This window comes from Pezoporus wallicus, unplaced genomic scaffold (genome assembly GCF_028554395.1).
Source record: "Pezoporus wallicus isolate ANWC-B61680 ecotype Strahan unplaced genomic scaffold, APGP_CSIRO_Pwel_v1 contig_8692, whole genome shotgun sequence".
NCBI classification, from domain to species: domain Eukaryota; kingdom Metazoa; phylum Chordata; class Aves; order Psittaciformes; family Psittacidae; genus Pezoporus; species Pezoporus wallicus.
The window spans coordinates 626,631-644,347 of record NW_026642640.1 but is presented as its reverse complement, the minus strand read 5'-3'; the positions used below and the strand labels follow the sequence as shown (position 1 = coordinate 644,347).

Genomic DNA, 17,717 nt, shown 5'->3' with positions numbered 1-17,717 from the left:
AAGTATTGATATATATGATGGTCACATCTCTTCTTTCTCAGCAGGTTCACAATTTTGTTATGCTGCTACAGATCTTCTGTCACTCAGTGGGCCTGAATAAATGCCAGCTTTCTCTGTGTAAGATAGCAGGGAAAGCAGAGATGTCACTGACCATTCAAATATTAATGTTCTGATGGTGTTAAACCTCAAAGAAAATACTGACAAAGATATAGGTAAACATTGCAAAGTTCCTTTCCCAGCCTCACATTGCAATTTGAGCTTTACGACCTCAGCACCTGTGACATGGATTTACACAGTGGACGGCCTGGAGCATCTGCTGTGCAAGGATAAACTGACAGTGCTGGGTTTGTTCAGCATGCAGATAAGAAGGCTCAGGAGGATCTTCTCAATATGGGTATATAGCTGATGGGGATGGAGGTTAAAGAAGAGGGAACCAGGACCTTCTCAGTGTTGTCCAGGGAATGGAAAAGAGGCAATAGGCATAAACTGAAATTAAACAAATTTTATTTAAACGTAGGTGCTTCTAGTCCTGCAGTCCTATAAAACAAGATGACCTCCTCCTTTCTCTATTTTTATGGCTCTGCAAAAGCCTCTCTCTTCCCTTAAAATTCCATCTCCCAGAAGATACTGAGTTAATGGAAGTTAGTGGGTTAACGATGGCATAAAGTGAATTGAGAAGACTTTTCTGACCTTCTTGTGTTTGTCATGGTTGTGCTCCAGCCATATCAGCACCTACAATGTGTTTCAAGCACAGTGCAGAGGCTGAGTCTTTTCCAAGCTTTTCTCTTCCATGGGTGTGACATTAGATGGGCTCATGAAGGGCCATAAAATTAAAGAAACCGTAAAATGTGGCTTCTTCATAAGGCAGGCTAAAGGAGCTGTGAAGAATCATAAGGTTTGCCTGCACTGACAGTGGAGACACAATCATCATCAGCAAAAGGTATCTGGAGCTTCCATAAGCTTGTTATAATTAATAAGAGCTTATCTAGGGGAGCTTTTTTTTTTTTCCTCCTTAGAATAAATGACCCGCTCTGCTCTTGAAAACACAGAAAAAGGATGAAATTGGTGCCTCTCTGCAGAGCCACTTCATGCTCAGATCTAACCATTTATTTGTGGTGTTGTCAGTCTGTATCATGCAGGGCTTCTAAGAGCTGATCAGCTCAACAGTGCATTTGACTGAACAGTGTTGATTATACATGTGCAACATTTGAAAAACCCAAACAAACATCATACCTGGCAACAGTCTTTCTGCATCACCATTCATTAACGATATTGCATTAGCAGATGGCTTCAAGTGGCTTAGCATATAACATAGCAAATGGATATGACAGTTTTGAGGTCGGAGGGAGCAGAGGATAAATGCAGCATATCCCTTCACGAACACAGGGCTTTCGAAACTCTGGCAAAACTATAAAACTAAGAATGAAGCTTCATATGCAATTAAATACAAATAACTGGACTTAAGTATCTACTGTACAATAATTACTGATAATGCTTTGCAGAACTGAATTTATTTACAATATTCTGTAAAGAGCAAATGTCATTTCACTCAAAGCTAGATGTGTGATGGAAAATAGAAAAAAGAGAGAGGCTACTTTAAAGCAAATACTGTCATATCCGATGTCAAGATTTATGTGGCTTAACAACCATTCATAAAATTCTTATTTTGGCCAAGTTTATTTTTTCAATTACAGTATCAAAGTCAAGAGGCCAGCTTTTTAAGAAGGAAGAAATAGCACCTGTTTCCCATAGATGGATTGTTTAGGTGCCTACACGTGGATTTGCAGACCAGCCTTGGGCAGACATTCATGACAAGCTCCATCAGTACTTTCATTTGATTTATGTAGAAGCAGCAGGATCCAGCATAAAATAATTACTTTACAGTTATGCTTTTAAACAACTGGCTTCAATCTTTTTATATTCCAGTCATCTTGAACACTCAAACCTGCTTTTGACAGTAGCTGAGAATTAACTGATCTTTACTACTAACATTACTACTAAACATAATGCAATTGCATCCTGCATGGCCTCTGTTTGATCCTCCTGCAGCTCTTGACTACCGGAAGGAATATCCCCAAACTTAAGATACTTGAAAAACAAGATAAATAACAACTTTCTTCCTAGCTGTCCATTTCTACTACTTTTTCAGTTTGTGACATACTTTCTCTGTTAATTTCCACAAATCTGTAATGAGGAGTTGTCCCGAACCCAGGACAGGAGTTTTGTAATGACTCCTCATGTAGGACATTGAGTTACCATGGGCACACATTGTCATGTGTAATAGTATGTTCATACACTGAGGTCAGCAGGAATGAAGTAACAAAGCAGTCAAAATATGTAAGATTTAAATCTGAGGCAATAAGCAACCAGTTTTAACCAGTCTCCATTTAGTAAAGCTCTGGAATTGCAATCGCTCCAAGGAGGTAAGTGAGAAGGATGTGCAGCAGTATCAGCACAGCAACAGCACCAGTGCTACTGGCCCAGAAAGAAAATGCTGCCCTGGGGAGCTTCCTTCCAATCACTTCACACGGTTCTACTCCACATAGTGTACACAAAAAGCAACAAAGCAGCAGCCAATCAGTGCCACTGTAGATGCTGAAATCACAGTGACAGTGCTGCCAGCAACACTGACCAAGAGCCCCAGGCACACACCAAGGATGATCTGAGCCAGCTGGACCATGGAGGTGAGAGCAGCACAGTCAATGCCCTTCCCTCGCCCATGCTGTCCAGCTTGTTCCCCATCCTGCAGCTTCAGGCCCTGCAAATAAACACAAAATAAAAACCCAGAGAAATGAGACGGTGCCCACAACTCGCAGCTCTCAGCCAATGCACAGTCACAACCCTGAGGTGCAGCAAGACAAGTCAGTAGTTGTCTGCTTCCCTTCTGTTTTTAATACTTCTACCACAGAGCATACAGAATTCAAACAGAGATAGTACAGGTGCTGAGTTTTCCAAGTTCTCCCCAGATTTTCCTATTTCTCCCATCTGCAATTTTTCCCTCTATCCCTTTTCTCAAGGAATTAAAATTAGCAATTTCCTTCAAGTTCAAATCTACTTGAGCTCTGGAAAACTGACATTTCACAGTACAGGACACCCCATCATGTACAATTTAGCTCCAGCTCTCATGGTTGAAGCAGAGCTTCAAAGCGATGCTATGAGTCATACCATGTCCCAGGCACATATAATGCATAATTCATTATAACGGAGTACTGTGCTCTGAAGTTACAGCCCAAAGCACATAAAGGAGTTCAGTAGTAAAATCTAAATGTAAACTTTTTGCTGTGGGGGATATTAATCTGAAAATTGATATCCAGACTAGGACTCTTCTACACTATCAAACACCATATTAATTACTGATTATCTGTATATCTGCTATGATATAGACAGCAGACCAAAAAGCTTAGTTCATTATGTCTTCTGGTATCCAAACAATCTTGACCATTAGGATGCTTTTTTTTGCTTTTCATGACACCTTTTACTTTGCCTTTTAGCTGTTGCCACATAAAGCTCGAAAGTACTGAAGACAGTCTCTTCCAAATCCAGTAGACAAAACTGAACTTGGGTACTAGGGAACAGCAGCATGGAATAGGAGTTGGAATGTCAGCATCATTTAACAGCCCAGCACATTATTCTGGTAGAATGCATAGTGACAGAAAATGCCCGCTCTTTGTTCTGGAGCGACACAGTCCTTATACCTGAAATATTTCCAGTTTCAGACACATTTTTTGGTTGAATGATACCTATTTTGCTGGGCTGTGCCCAGTGCTGAAAGAGCTAGGAGTTCTGACTATAGCATATGAATGTGTAAATGAATGCAGACTTGCAGTTAATATTGCCTCTATATTTTTTCTGTCTATCTTGTACATTATGGAAAATTTGTGCTAAACCTAATTCTGTTGTAGAAATATAGAATATATATATAATATATATAATTTATATATAGAATTATATATCATTTAACATATGGCATAGCAAGTACCCTACTCCAAATAAGGACCAATTGGTTGTCTTACAAGCAACATTTGAATATATTAGCCTACTAAATACAAAGTCCATGCAGACTTCAGTGTATTTTATTTCACTTCTGTCTTGGAACAGCTCTGAAGCAGAATTTTGCCTTTATTCCCTCTCTCGGAGTTGGCTGCCCAAAGGTTAGGGTTGTGATCTCACCCTAAACTGCAGTCATTGTCTGTCCTTTCTTATATCCTTCTAAAACTCTTCATCATATAATTTTCTGTTGGAAGGAACAGAGAAATTAACTGAAAACTTAGGACTCAGATCTATGCAATTTTTAATCACATTGAGACATCCTCCTATGATGCCTCCAGTAGAATAATTCAGTTTTCTTCCATTCATCCTTCAGATGGTGATGCTTAGCAGTTGTACAGAACAGGACGGCATGTTCTCAAGGACTTGATCTAGCCCTGAGCTGGTCTCAGCTGTTACTATGTTGTTTTTCAACAGTTCAACTTTCTTTATTAATTTTGTTGATTTTGTTAATTTTGTTGAATGTCCCCAGACAGAAACAGAATTTTCCTAAGTCCTCCCAGCTCTCCTTAACCTTCTTGTTTCCAGCTTTCTCACTAACTTAGGAGACTTGAGAGAACTTTTCCATTAAAGAGCTTTACAAGATGTGAAGATCCTGCTGTACCCAGAAACATAATACAAGGAACGCAAACTTTTCCAGACTTTCCTTGGAAACAGTATTTCATGCTGTAGAGGACCAAAAATCAATCCCTGACATTTAGAGAGATAATGAAAAAGCGGTATATAATTTAATACTGAACTATGTAAAACTGTTTGTACTTGAATTTCACATCTTTATTAGCTAACAGCTTTTGTAACACTTTGCAGTTAACTAAAAATGCTTCCAGCCTTTACAGTGTAGTTATTAACCTTAGGAACTCAGAAGTCACCTCCTCAACTGACAGAGGTGGAAGGGGGGCCACTTGAAGGCAGCCCAAGTGAAGCCTTGTCATCTGCTTACTGCCTGAACTCATGCTATTGACTTTGTTTCAGTTCTGAGGGTACATAATGATCTGTCTCACTGCAGGACTGTTTGGAGAGTTTGGAGCTGGGGCTTTACTTCTCTCTGTCATAAACTTTCCATTCATAATGTGTGTCATTATAAATAGTTTGAAATTAAAATCAAACGCTACTCACCAGTTCTATCCTGTTTTCTCCCAAAATAGACTAAACAGACCCAGACGCATGTAAACTTATCCTTCCTTAGGCACTGAACTCACCTCTTCTTCCCTGTGATACTCTGCAATGAGGTGGAATGGCACTGTATACAGAGTGCTGGACATGATGCCAAAGAGGGAACATAGAGCCAGAGTGGAATAGACGTTGGGAAACAAGCCAATTAATCCAGTACCCAATCCAAAAAGTAGGTATCCGATGAAATAAAGTCCCTTTAATCCTAGGTGTGGCAGGAGAATTTTCTGTATGTCTGTGAAAGAAAGTGAAAAGCCTGATAAAATAAAACAGGTCACATTTAATCAGGAAATTCCTTTAGGGTGTTTTATTTTGTAAAATGCAATGAAGGAGATAATCTTACTCATTCTGGAAATTGCCTCAAATTACTGTAGGTATAAACTTGCCAAAGAATATTTGCTCACTCTGGGGATAGTCTTATTCCGACATAGTCAACTCCAGAGAAGTAGTTAACAACCATTCTGGAGTAACTGCACGCATTGACAACCTCAGACATTTCCACTGTTTGATTATAATGTGCACATTTGGCATCAAACTCTGTCTGACCCGAGAAAGATGCTGCAGAAATGCCTGTAGTTAGGCTCCAAAAGCAAAAAAGCTTTCCCTCAAGCCTCTTTCAAATATGCAGTTCAGCCCTCTCAAAGCTACTCAATTGAGTTCACAAATCGCAAGTATAATCCCTTATAAGAGCTACAGTGAAATCTATCTGTGGAACTGTGCTAGCATGTTTACACATAATTTTGAAGACCAAGGTTCATCCTTCTGGCAAGAATTTCTCCTGCGTTCTGAAAGACTTATTTTATGAGGAAGGCAGATGGGGAGAGGCCAAAAGGACCTTCAAGAACCTACAGCTACAGCACTACTAGGTGCCAGAGCATCTCAGAATAATGCCCACGGCATCCATTTTAGTCTGGCATTTAACTTCCAATTGATTTTCAGTATTCAGGGTCTGAACATGCAGAACAATGCCTTTTCCCAAAGTGACCCCTCATCACAATGTCATGAACCAACATATGAGTGTCTAATAACGCTTCTCAAAGTTTTAATGTGGGAAGAAAACAGTTAATTTGACATCACATTATTTTTCAAACAATGGCAAACAGCACACAGTTAAAAATTATTTAAAAACACAGTGTTGGAGTGCATTGCTGGGTACTTACAAGAATAGGCTGAGGAAGAAATTGCATTGATGCACAGCCCCCAGCATCCCATCTCTACTCCTTTTCTGTAGGAAAGGTAAAGCGTGGAGTTATGAGGAGCATAAGGACTACCATGGTATACAACCTGAAAGAGACCACAAAGATCACAGAAGGCAAGGATGACTGCATACATATAATACCTCCTTCTTAAGGGAACAGAGTGGCCAACACAGGGCCTCATCCTTGTTAGGCAGGATAGTTAGCACCCAAGAAATCAATTAAGAAATGCCTTAACATCCTTTCACAGCTCTCCAGGTGTCGCACTGATTTCTCCCAGACTGTCACATCCCAGGCTTCTCCTCGTTTCTTATTCTTTGCCTTTTCCTGGACTGTCTAGTCTACACTGGTTTGTTTGCACTTTTTCTTTGGCTTCATTTAAAGAAATGAATAAACCAAAGGGTTTATTTCTTTGGTTGCATTTGCCACTCTTCTCTCTCCAGCTATGCCTTCTTGCCTGTCCTGGATTCAGCTGGAAGTTATTTTTCTCCTCAGTAGCTGGTGCAGTGCTCTGTTTCAGCTTTAGTCTAGGAGCAATGTTGATAACATACCAATGTTTTAGTTGTTGCTAGGTACCACAACATTGCCTTATCCTGTCCCTAATTTATCTACAACTGGGCTTTTTGTTTTGTCTTTTAGGCTTACCTCAACACACTCATTTTTCTACCCAGTAATTGCCTCATTCAGTTCCTTATCTAGGCAAGCAAAACTTTTTCTTTCACTTGCTCATATACAGTGCAGGAAAACACAAAACAAAAACCAACAAGCCTTCCTCTTGCCAACAGAGACAAGAAAAAGGCAATGAAATGGGAATACTGCATGTAAAGCACAGGGGAAAAAAAGGAAGTGGCAATGTGATTTGTGCCAGGAGCATATTTGTACCCTGGAAGAAAGGAGGCAGACAGGACCATATAGGCTAGATTCACAGGCAGGGACATACAGTCTTACTGCCTGGGAATGATGTAGAAAAGGGACCACTGGGTAGCATGAAGGCAAATAATTGCTGGCAGAGGGGGCTCAGGGAAAGGTTTAAGGAGGGGTGCCAGGGACAGCCAAATTGAAGGAGACAAGAGGTTTCAGCTGCAAAGCAGCAGCTTACTGTGTACAAGGAGCTGCAATCAGAGCCTGAGGCTGGGGAGGTTGCAGTGCAAGTAAACACATTGTGCCCACAGTGCCCACACCAGGGCAAGGCTGGCTACACGAGAGCAGCACCAGCAGTACTTTAGTTAGGAAACCTGCCCACCCCAGAACAGCTCCAAAGCCAAAGCAGAGAATGGATGTGTTTGGAAGAGCTCATTTGGAATAGATAAATAAACACAAATAGCTTTACAAATGCCAAAAGGTCTTCCTCAAAGATCCAACAGACTGGGTCAGAATGGGGGGTCTGAGATCAATTAGCTGTTTCACAAAACTCCTATTGAGCCATCCAGATGAAACTGGATCTGCCACTTCCCCAGAATAATAACACTGTCTCATTTCTTTCCAGTGGAGGAGAAGATGCTAAGAAGAATGAGAAGTGAGAGGATTTTACACTTTTACCTGTCCCATGAAATCCGTGAAGAAGAGCATGTTGGACAGGAAAGCCATCCATCCAAAGAGGTGGCTCACACACAGACACCGATAGTGGGATGGCATGTTTAAAAGTGTCTTCAAGAGTGATTTAAGGGTCATCCGCCTTTGATCCTGGAAGCAAGTATTTAACAATAATACTGTATTATTGCCCTGAAGGCTAATAAAATAGCTGACAGCAAATGGAGATGACCTTGACATCTTTTCATTGGTAAACTCCCAAAGATTTTTATTCTCTGCTAGGAAAAGTTGCTTGGGTGCTGAAAGTCCTTCAGTATAAATTTGATTTGTAGAGCCCTTGCCTAGTAAAGCCATCTGAACGATTCACAAAGACTGAGAGAGCTGAGGTATATCAGCAAAGATGTAACATTTCTTGCTGTAGGATACTGAGTGGGATTATTATTTACCTGTAGAACCAAGTGAAAATTTTCTGCCAAAATAAATCAATGGAGTTTCAAAAAAAAACCAAAATCCCAAAACAAACAAAAAACCCAGAACAAACCAAAACAAAACCAGAAACAAAAAATACAGAGACCATCAACTTTACATTGAAAATTTAAAGATGCCACAGAAAAAATGAAACTGAAAATACTTCCTGAGAATTAAAACGTATGAGTCATGGACTACACCATTTCTGATGGTGTATGAGTCATGGACTACACCTTTCTCATTCCCATTCCATCGCCCAGAAAATTTCACTATTCTGGCATATGATGAGATTTCCACTGTTCTCCCCTCCATGAAGCAGGGAGAGGCTATGATACATCACAGGAGATGCAGCGCCACTCAAAATCCCAGCTCCCAGAGAACGTGAGCTCCAGCGCCTGAAGACCTCATCCCACAGCAGAAATAAGTAATTCCAAAATCAAAACGTAACAAATTCCACTGATGGGGAAAACCAAAGTATCTCATCACTTCTAATGCCCAACCTTATCTCCCTACTCCTTGTCTGAGTCCTGTGCCCAAAGCCCTCTCTCAGTATCTTTTCCAGTCATATTCATAACATCACTTGTATTACTTCAGTTTTTTTTTAGTGCTGTAGGTGTGCTTGATGTCAGGCATTTGTGACATATAATTCTTACTGGTGTAAAGCTCCTCATGGCTCTTTGCTTTCAGAGAAAAGAAAAGATATTATCTGTGCATGATGGAACTCTTCCAATTTCCTTTAGTGATGTTTGGAGGCAAAAGTGTTGGGAGAGATGGTAAGGGGAAATGTGAAAGAATTGTAAAAGTTCCGTTCATTACTGTTAAGATGAATTTTGTCTTCAATTTGCTGTAAGATAATGGATTTTTTTTTCATTTTTTCCATCAATGTTCTACTTTTCACAGTTCTGCTCTCCTTTGAACTAGGTTATGCTGCAAGCTACTCTATGAATAATCAGCACATACAAAGTTGGAAATTACTTGCTCCAGTGGGAGGTTTTTAATCCTCACAGTAATGACAAAACTCAAGTTGCTGACTTTTACCTTGAACTGCATATTGTCCAAATCCCTTGGAATTTCTCTTGGCACCTCTGTCCCTTTTAAATGGAGTAAGCTTTCTATTCTTCTACATTATCAAAAAACAACAAAAAGAAGAAAAATCCATGTTGACTCACTAATGCTATTTCAAAGTAATTATTATCATTTGACTTGGATTATTTAATTCGTTCAGCTTTTCCACACAGTTCTTTAAAATAGCCTTTGCAATCAAAGTGTTAAGGACAGGGAACTAGAAAAGGATACTGCTGTAATTACAAACAGTAGTTTGACAGCTAGGTGAAATGCTTGCTTCCTATTTAGGTGTTTTAGAGAGTGGAAATGGAATCTGAAGTTTAATGCACATATTTAGTACACAACACCACACAAAGCTGACACTAATTTAAATGGGATGCTGAAGTTTGTCTCCATTTAAGTACCTTATCCTGCAAAAGCTCACAATGACAACTTATTTGATCTACAAAATCACTACAGCTCAAGGCCTAAGATGGTTCTTAAGGGGTACAGAGGACTCAATCTAACTTGGGTTTTATGGCAGTAGATCCTGAGTAATCTGGCACCATACTAAAGAACAAAAGTCTAATCACTATGAACAGTGTAACAGGTCAAATCTCATTAATAATCATGCTAATTACAGCTAATAGCTACATTAGCATGTAGAGGGCACAGCCCTTAATTTAGAAGATGATGCCTGCAGCAAAAAGAGACACAGAAAACCAGAAAGCCAAACCATTTCTTCAAGGAAGCAATTATAGTAATGAATGGACTCACAAAACATGTACCACAAGAGACAGACCATTAAGCCAGTGAATGTCTAGGATATGAATGTGCCCAGGCACATCAAAGAAACATGAGAGAGATAAAAGCACTTTGAGCTTCTCTCAGTCTGTCCAGCTAAGAATACAGAGAGGAGGGCAACGGCACAAGCTTGCCACAGTGGACACCAGAGCTTTACCTCGGGTGTCAGATGTTACTGATTCCGTGGAATTAGTTCTTGCCAAGGTAGAAGCTCCCCCCTTGCTTCCACTGCATCTGCTCTCTTTTCATCATTTACCTTCCTTTCTTTAGAGCCCACATGGGCTAAGCAGTCAATGGCACTCAGCTTCTCTGACAATTTGGAGGGTGCTCGGAGTGAGCAGCGCTGGTGAAGGATGCTCAAGGTAGCCTATGGTGGGGAAACAGTGATGGCATCACAGTGTGCTAGCCATGTTCTCCCCCAGACTGCTGCTTTGCTGTCTGCCCCTCTCTTTTCATTCTCACCAGGCAGTGTTCATCTTTTATTTTACCTTTGTTTCACATCTGGTGAAATGTTTTGATTTGAGTTAGGAAAAGCAAGTATTATTATAATAAAAATGATAACTAGTAATAGGTAATAAATACCTTTTATTTGTAGCTAAAACTTGAGTTTAGGTTTCTAACTTATAACTAGCTGCACAGTCTCAATATTTTTTTACCCAATTTATCAAGACCTGACAGGGATAGATACACATGAAGCCAAGAGATGAGAAGTAAAATTAAAACAGCAGAACTGTTTCATCACTTATAGGAGCCAGTGAGGATTCCTAGCACTGAAAGTCACCAACAAAACAGTAAAAATGATCATCTGTTCACAAGACCATTCTAGAAGTGTGCTCTCCAGGTATTTTTGGGGTAGATTCACCTTTTCCTAGCTGCCTTAGATTGAAGCATCTCTCATAAAAATGCAGCAGGATAAAGGAACAGTGATGATCTGAAAGTACTCACTATTCTCTTTCACCTAAAAGTTCTGCCAAAGACACAGCTAACAACATAACTTCAAAATAAAACTAAACCTCTCCTAGCATTGCTGTAAAAGTGGCAATTTTAAACACAATACTGACAAATTACTGTCAACAAATCCTTAATGATGTGTTAGGCAGCAGCAAACCCATTTGCTAGACCAAGGAACAAACACTTCACATGTGCTACATATGAAAGCATGTGGACTTCAGTGGGAGCTACAGACTTATATCAAAGATTAATTTTCTTTAGTCTTTGCCCACAATTTGACATTAACTCTATCAGATTTAAAGGTCAAAGTAGATCCTTTTGACAAAATTCACATGAGTGATGCCAAAACGGAGCAGAAACCCGAACCTGGCTCTCCCTCACATCTAGCAGTTGTTCAAAGCATCAGGACTAGCTTGCCTTGTACCTCTTGCTGGAAATACTTCATAACTTAAAAAACAATATATAAAGAGAAAAGAAAGCAGGCTTTAATATTCCAGGGATACAATGACATGGCTTACAAAACCACCTCTGCACTTACCCCCATGTCTGATGTAACAGCACATTTCCCTGGTTTAGCTTCAGCCTTTATTTCAGTACATGTTGATTTTAAGTACCCATTCTTGATTTCTTCCTCTATGGAGCTGTATTTATAGGATTCAGTCACATCCAACAAGAACTTTGACTCTTCATTTTCATATCTGAGTGGAACTTCTGGAATACTGCGCAGATGTACAGCAAGGCAGATTAGCAAAACCAAGGCTGCGAAGAAGAAAATCACCTGGAATTCCGATGTCAAGGAATATCCCAGCATAATCTGCCCCCAGTCCACAGCACCTGTCAGGTAACCCAGGGCTCCTCCCAGACCTGCAAGGGTGGGAAAAAAAGGGGAAAAAAGGAGAAATAAGGTCCACTGGAGTTGATAAAACAAATAGTACACAGTACTCTCAACATGTGACCCCCTCTAGAAATGGCTGAATAATCACTCTTCAGATATTAATCACAAGAAATAGGAATACTGAGCTAACCACATACATGACGTGATTACCAAACATCTCTTGAGAAATCTCCTCAGCTCTGGAGCACAGAACTCTCAAAAACATGCCTTAAGAAACAGTAACATGGACTTCCATCTCTTTTCTTGACTCTTCCAAGTTTCTTTCTTTGAAACAGTGAGTTTATAAAATTCTACTGAAATTTATACTAAAAGAGTTCATGAAAAACCCAAACATTTTTAAATTGCATCAAGACTATCTATAGTTCAGACTTCATAAAAGTTTTTTTATAGAGGTGAATCTAAACAGAAATAGTCTCTCCATGTGAGTATTTCTTAAAAGAAATAAAACTAAAAGCATTGTTTTGTAGTTACCAAAATCCAAGTGCCTCACCATGCAGAAAACAAAACTAATAAAATACAAATGTGTAATTCCATTTACTGATTTTTTCAGAAAATTTATGATAAAAGGTGAAATGAGAATGCTGCCTTGTGTCTTGAGACTAGTAAAACCAGCGCTCAGTCGGGTTGTTTTTATGATTTCTTCATTTTGTTCTTTTTGTGCTCACACAGTTTCAGAAGCATAAGAAAGCACACACTGTTACATACAGAACAGAGCTCTGGAAGGGAAAGCAGCTCTGTAGTGTCGTGACACCCTTTTAACCAGGTGGCTCTGCAGGTCATTGGAGTTAAGCAGGATAGAAGCATTTGAAGGACTTATTGGAAGCATTTCTATTCTGCTTAGGAGAACTGAAGACAACGTATGGCAGAACCATTCTGTCTAACAAAAATCAACAGGACCTACATTTGCTTCACCTGCAAAACCTGTGATTTTGATTTCATTCTGGGCTTTCTGTACTTTTTTCCCTCTTGGGTGTAATTATGGCCCTTCTTCATTGTGTCCTGCATTTTACAGGGGACTGTATCCTTGCTTCTTCTCATGAAGAGCTATTAAGCTGTCAACTTTTTGAAGGAAACCTACACTAAATGTTTGCACAGAGCTGATGTTTGATGTTTGAGGCTGTCTTTGCATGCTGTTTTCACAAAAAGTAACGATCACATTGGAATGCAGTCTGAGTTCTGTGTGTTGGATATGTGGGCTCTTCCTTCCACGTCTCAGTGGTCATAAGTTTCATAACTGCAAAGCTACAGTTTCATGTTCAAACTTTAAATTGAAGACAAATTGGAGAGCAAGATCTTGAAAATGTGTAGCACAAAAAGAGGGAACTAAATCAAGGAAACAAAATAATAGCTAAAATGAAAGCTAGAAAAGAAATGGGAAGATTGCTGTTTGTGTCTAGTAGGGGTAGAACAAGGAATGATAAATGTAAATTGTAGGCAATGGTTATTAAGATTAGATTTTAGAGGAAACTATTTAATAACAGGCCAGTGAAGTGCTGGAACCAACTGCTTTGGAAGGGCTGCAGAACCCCTGTTGAGGGAAGATTTCAAGAATAGGGTAGGTAATTACCCATAAGGTAAATGGCACAGGGTGCTGGACCAAATAATGCAATCTGTTCCACTCTTTTTTGATGTTATTTGTCCCACATCCCTTTTCACAGCTCAGTATACAGATGGATCAGCTAAATCTGTGGCTGCAAATGTGGAAATCAAGCCTTTTTCCTATTATCCAAGTAAAAATTGCAACCAGAGTTCTGCTGACAGGAAGAATGTACATAGAGAATGACTCCCCTCTCTGTCCAAACAAGTGATTGTTAAAAATCTGATGTCAGTTTCTAGTGGATAATACTGATTTAATTCCTTATGGCTTTAAGATTCCCTTATAATCTGTGTTCCTGGACACAGCTATTTTAAATGCCCAATGTCAATAGCTACCGCACCTCCCTCCTCAACTACAGTAACTGTCACTGAATCTACATGCCTTCTGCTCTTGGTTTGGCTCAACAGGCACAAAACTCTGCATCAACACAGATTGCATGACTTCTCATCTAGTCTGCTTTTTGTCTACTCCTTTTACAGTGACTGCTTTCAAGACATGCTGAAAGTGCCTCCTGATCCACATTACAGGTACACAGCCTTACATGTCTTCCCTGTGCATCTTCTTAATGTGGACGTAGTGCAGAAGGTTTCCTTCTGTAATTCAGCAACATTTCAAACACGTATAAAGGCAATTGAAGCTCTCACTTCATATGCAAAGCCCTGCACTGAGCCAGTTAGATGTATTTTGTGGAAGTTGTGAAGTTCTGAATTTTACACAGAATTCCTATTTCTATACAGGAAAGCACATACTGGAACACTGCTGAAGAATGGAAATCAACTGTTCTGGTTTGTGCAGCTCTTGCTCTATGTCACATTCCAAGTCAAAAATGTTATTCTTAAGTGCTATGGCAAGGAAACAAGTTAAATCCCTTTTTACGCCACAAAAAACTTTGACAAAAATCAGAATGATGAATAAACGCTACTTCACTTTTTAAAATAACTAATTGCTCTTACTTAAATCATGGTTATGTTGCTGTAAATGTTTATGCCTGCAGCCTTCTGCAGCAGAGTTCCTGTAGCAGCAATCACAAGTCCTGTTCTCTGGAGCAGTGAAAACTCAGCAACAAAAGACTCGTGACTGAAGTGCGGGATCAGATGATCAGTTCATTCAATATTAGAAACACAGGGAGGATAAAATCCATGCAATTACCTTCCCTCTTTGAGAAGGAGGGAGGAAAAGAAGGGATCTGAGTACCTGTGAGGAGGGCGTGGTAATGCAGACCTTTCTCTTTATCCTCATGACAGCAGACATCAAATAAATATGCTTTGATGGGGCCATCAATAAAATCAGCTGCAAAATCAAAAAGCACTACTCCCAGCATGGTAATGATTATTGCCCACGTCTGCTGCTTTTGTCTCTCACCGATGAAAGCTACAAAAGAAAAACACCCTCATTCTGACAGCAACAGTACCATGTTCTGCAAAAACACATTTTATCTTTCCTGATACCTGCAAATCTAAACAATGCTTAGCTATGCAAAAGAGAGTTTGTGTTGATACCAGAATCCCATCAGAGAAGTAGGATAACTGAGTGCAGTGCTGAGCTGTGCTGGGTTGACTTACTACTTTGAGTCAGCATAAGGTCAGGGTACTGCAAGCTCCATGATCAAGAGCATCACTAGCCTTAATCTACTCCTTTGCATCTCCATGGCATGCTCTGGTAGACTACATACATGCACGTTGCAGTCCTTTTTTGCTGTATTCTATTTGCCCCACTCTTCCATCATTGTAGATAATCAAGAATTGGCTGTAACTCTTCGGGCAGATGAATAAAAGTTTATTTGACACCAGTGATTATCAGGAAGAGAGAATAAATCAATGCACAAAAACATACACCTCCCCTCTCTGCCAAGTCATAGTGACAGTAACAGCTTTCCATCGACTGAGAACTACATCGCAAGCTGAAATACAGCAGCATCTAGGGATGTCATTCCTGTTCAATTCTGCACATTCCAGGTGCAACATGGCTTCCAAGGAATTGCAAATTTCTGTAATTCACCAGCATAACATAGTTCTGAGTCAAATCACTGCTCCACCAATTAAAGATATGTATTTTAAATGGTCATCCATCTAAAATAGGGATTAAAAGTTATTCAGTTTGAATTAGTATTATGTCACACAGACAATATTTATTGCTTAATTTAACGAAGTAGATTTAAGCTCATAAAAACTTCTGTGGGCCTAAGCAGTGCTCTACTTACACAAACGGATCAGGCGACCACACAACATGCAACATACTGTAATCACATGCACAAACTACAGAACACTGTGTATAGGGTACGTAACACAGTGTTGGAATTCAACAGATATTAAGATTTTAGTGCTCCCCAGCTCCTTCAATGCAGCTAAGCAACACTGTACCCAATTTTAACATGAGAAAAAACGAACCCCTCTTTTCTTTCTGATTCAAAAAGCTAGGATGAGTTTTGTCTGTCAGCACAGTGTATGCCCCTCACTCACCTGAGATCATCATGTCCCCATTGAGGTACAAAGCCATGCCTAACAGCATTATGATGCCCAGACCCAGAATGTAAGGTCGCCTCCTGCCCCAGCTACAGGTGCAGTGATCACTGGCTGAACCTACCACGGGCTGCAGCATGAAGCCCAGGATAGGGCTGATGAGCCACACCAGGCTGTAGAGGTTCTTGGGCAGCCCTACACTGAGCAGCACCGGCGTGACAAAGGCGGCCTCCACGGCATAGCAGAACTCCCGGCCGAACATCACCATGCTGTGCATGACCAGCCTTCCCACCGCTCGCTTCCTTGGCACTGTGGCTCCAGCCCTCCTCACAGACTGCAGCAGAGCCTCCTCTTCTTTGGTGCTATCCATGTCTGCCTCGGCCACCTCGAAAGCGGGTAGAAACTCTCTTCTGTGAAGGTGATTGCCCTGGCTATGTGCGGCACGCTGGCAAGTCAGTGCTGCCCGCTCTGGCTGACATGGAGCCCAGGTCATATGCCGGGTGGGATCAGGCTGTGCTGGGGGAGGGACTCACATACTTTCATGGCTCTGTGATCGCAAGTTATGCAAGGAAGGGGGCGGGGAGATGTGTTAACTTGAGCAGATCTGAGCTCCTGGGCGTCTGCAAAGCTCCCAGCTATCCACAACTAATTACTGTTTAAGCATGAAACACACATATAATGGGAACATACATCACGCGGGAATGGCACAGGATTAGCCTGCCACAAAGCTATTCCTCACTGCTGTTAAGACAGTGATGCCAAGAATACAGAACCCTCATCTCTCAGTTACACAAACATGAACACCAACCAGAATTCCGGTTTCCCGTGGATTGAACAGGATGGCAAAAATCTAGAAGATGTGTCCAGAAAAGGATTTCAATGCACTTCATGTAGATAAGGAAATGAACGTACCTACTGTCCTGAAATGTTAGTGACAGATAAAAAGCATAACAGACGTCTGTCAAACAGCAACTGGCTGTTATTTTTGTGTACCTGCTGTGTGCCATCCCTAGTACAACCACTTACTTCCTTGGTTCCTCAGAACAAAGGTATCAGGATCACTTACACTCAGAGAAGGCCTTAAAAGAAATCTGTAGTGACATACCAAGACTGTACCCTTTAGATTAGCCACCTGTGTGAGGCAGCTGATCCAACCTGCACTGGAGTTAAAATGAGTCTTTTTAAATTGACTTCAGCAATTTTGGGGTCAAAAGTTATGTGCACTGGAGATTACATCTGATAAGGTTTATTACTGTCCGACATGATCAGATGCAGCTGGGACTAAGCAAATTGTCACCTCTTACTGTAAAGGTATGTAATATTCAGTAATTGCCTTTAGTGTGATTATTAGCTGGAAACTTAAGATGCTTCTGTTGATTGTTTATCTAATTTGTCAGGACCTACTAGGTAAATCTTGCTTTCATGCACGTGTTCATGCAGTAGAATGTAAAAGGTGTTTTTATAGCAACAACACTGACAATTTCATCATGACACATGTAAAATGAGCTAAAGTCTATGTCATCTTTCAAAGACTTTGTCAGCAACAAACTAATCTT

At 40.4% G+C, this 17,717-nt stretch overlaps 1 protein-coding gene across 4 annotated transcripts; it reads right to left on the bottom strand.

The window, feature by feature from the left end:
* Window positions 1–487: 487 nt before the first annotated feature.
* Window positions 488–16,742, bottom strand: SLC45A2 (solute carrier family 45 member 2). Of its 4 annotated transcripts, none has more exons than XM_057431146.1 (7): window positions 16,162–16,742; window positions 14,897–15,073; window positions 11,749–12,074; window positions 7,953–8,096; window positions 6,378–6,501; window positions 5,247–5,452; window positions 488–2,758 (listed from the first exon to the last, which is right to left on the bottom strand). In XM_057431146.1, exons 1-7 carry the CDS (start codon window positions 16,652–16,654, stop codon window positions 2,534–2,536), a joined length of 1,695 nt encoding a protein of 564 aa, XP_057287129.1. In that variant the 5' UTR covers window positions 16,655–16,742; the 3' UTR covers window positions 488–2,533. The 4 variants fall into 4 exon arrangements, with proteins under 4 accessions (XP_057287129.1, XP_057287132.1, XP_057287131.1 ...); XM_057431149.1 differs by having other exon boundaries at window positions 11,989–12,074; XM_057431148.1 differs by having other exon boundaries at window positions 2,565–2,758; window positions 6,378–6,442.
* Between the last annotated feature and the right edge of the window lie 975 nt (window positions 16,743–17,717).

Coding starts and splice junctions, on each gene's coding strand:
- SLC45A2 (XM_057431146.1), bottom strand. CDS start 16,654: ATGACCTGGGCTCCATGTCAGCCAGAGCGGGCAGCACTGACTTGCCAG. Junction 8,097..11,748: donor CTGTTACATCAGACATGGGG/GTAAGTGCAGAG, acceptor ACTTGCTTCCAG/GATCAAAGGCGGATGACCCT. Junction 6,502..7,952: donor TCACGGATTTCATGGGACAG/GTAAAAGTGTAA, acceptor GGTCTCTTTCAG/GTTGTATACCATGGTAGTCC.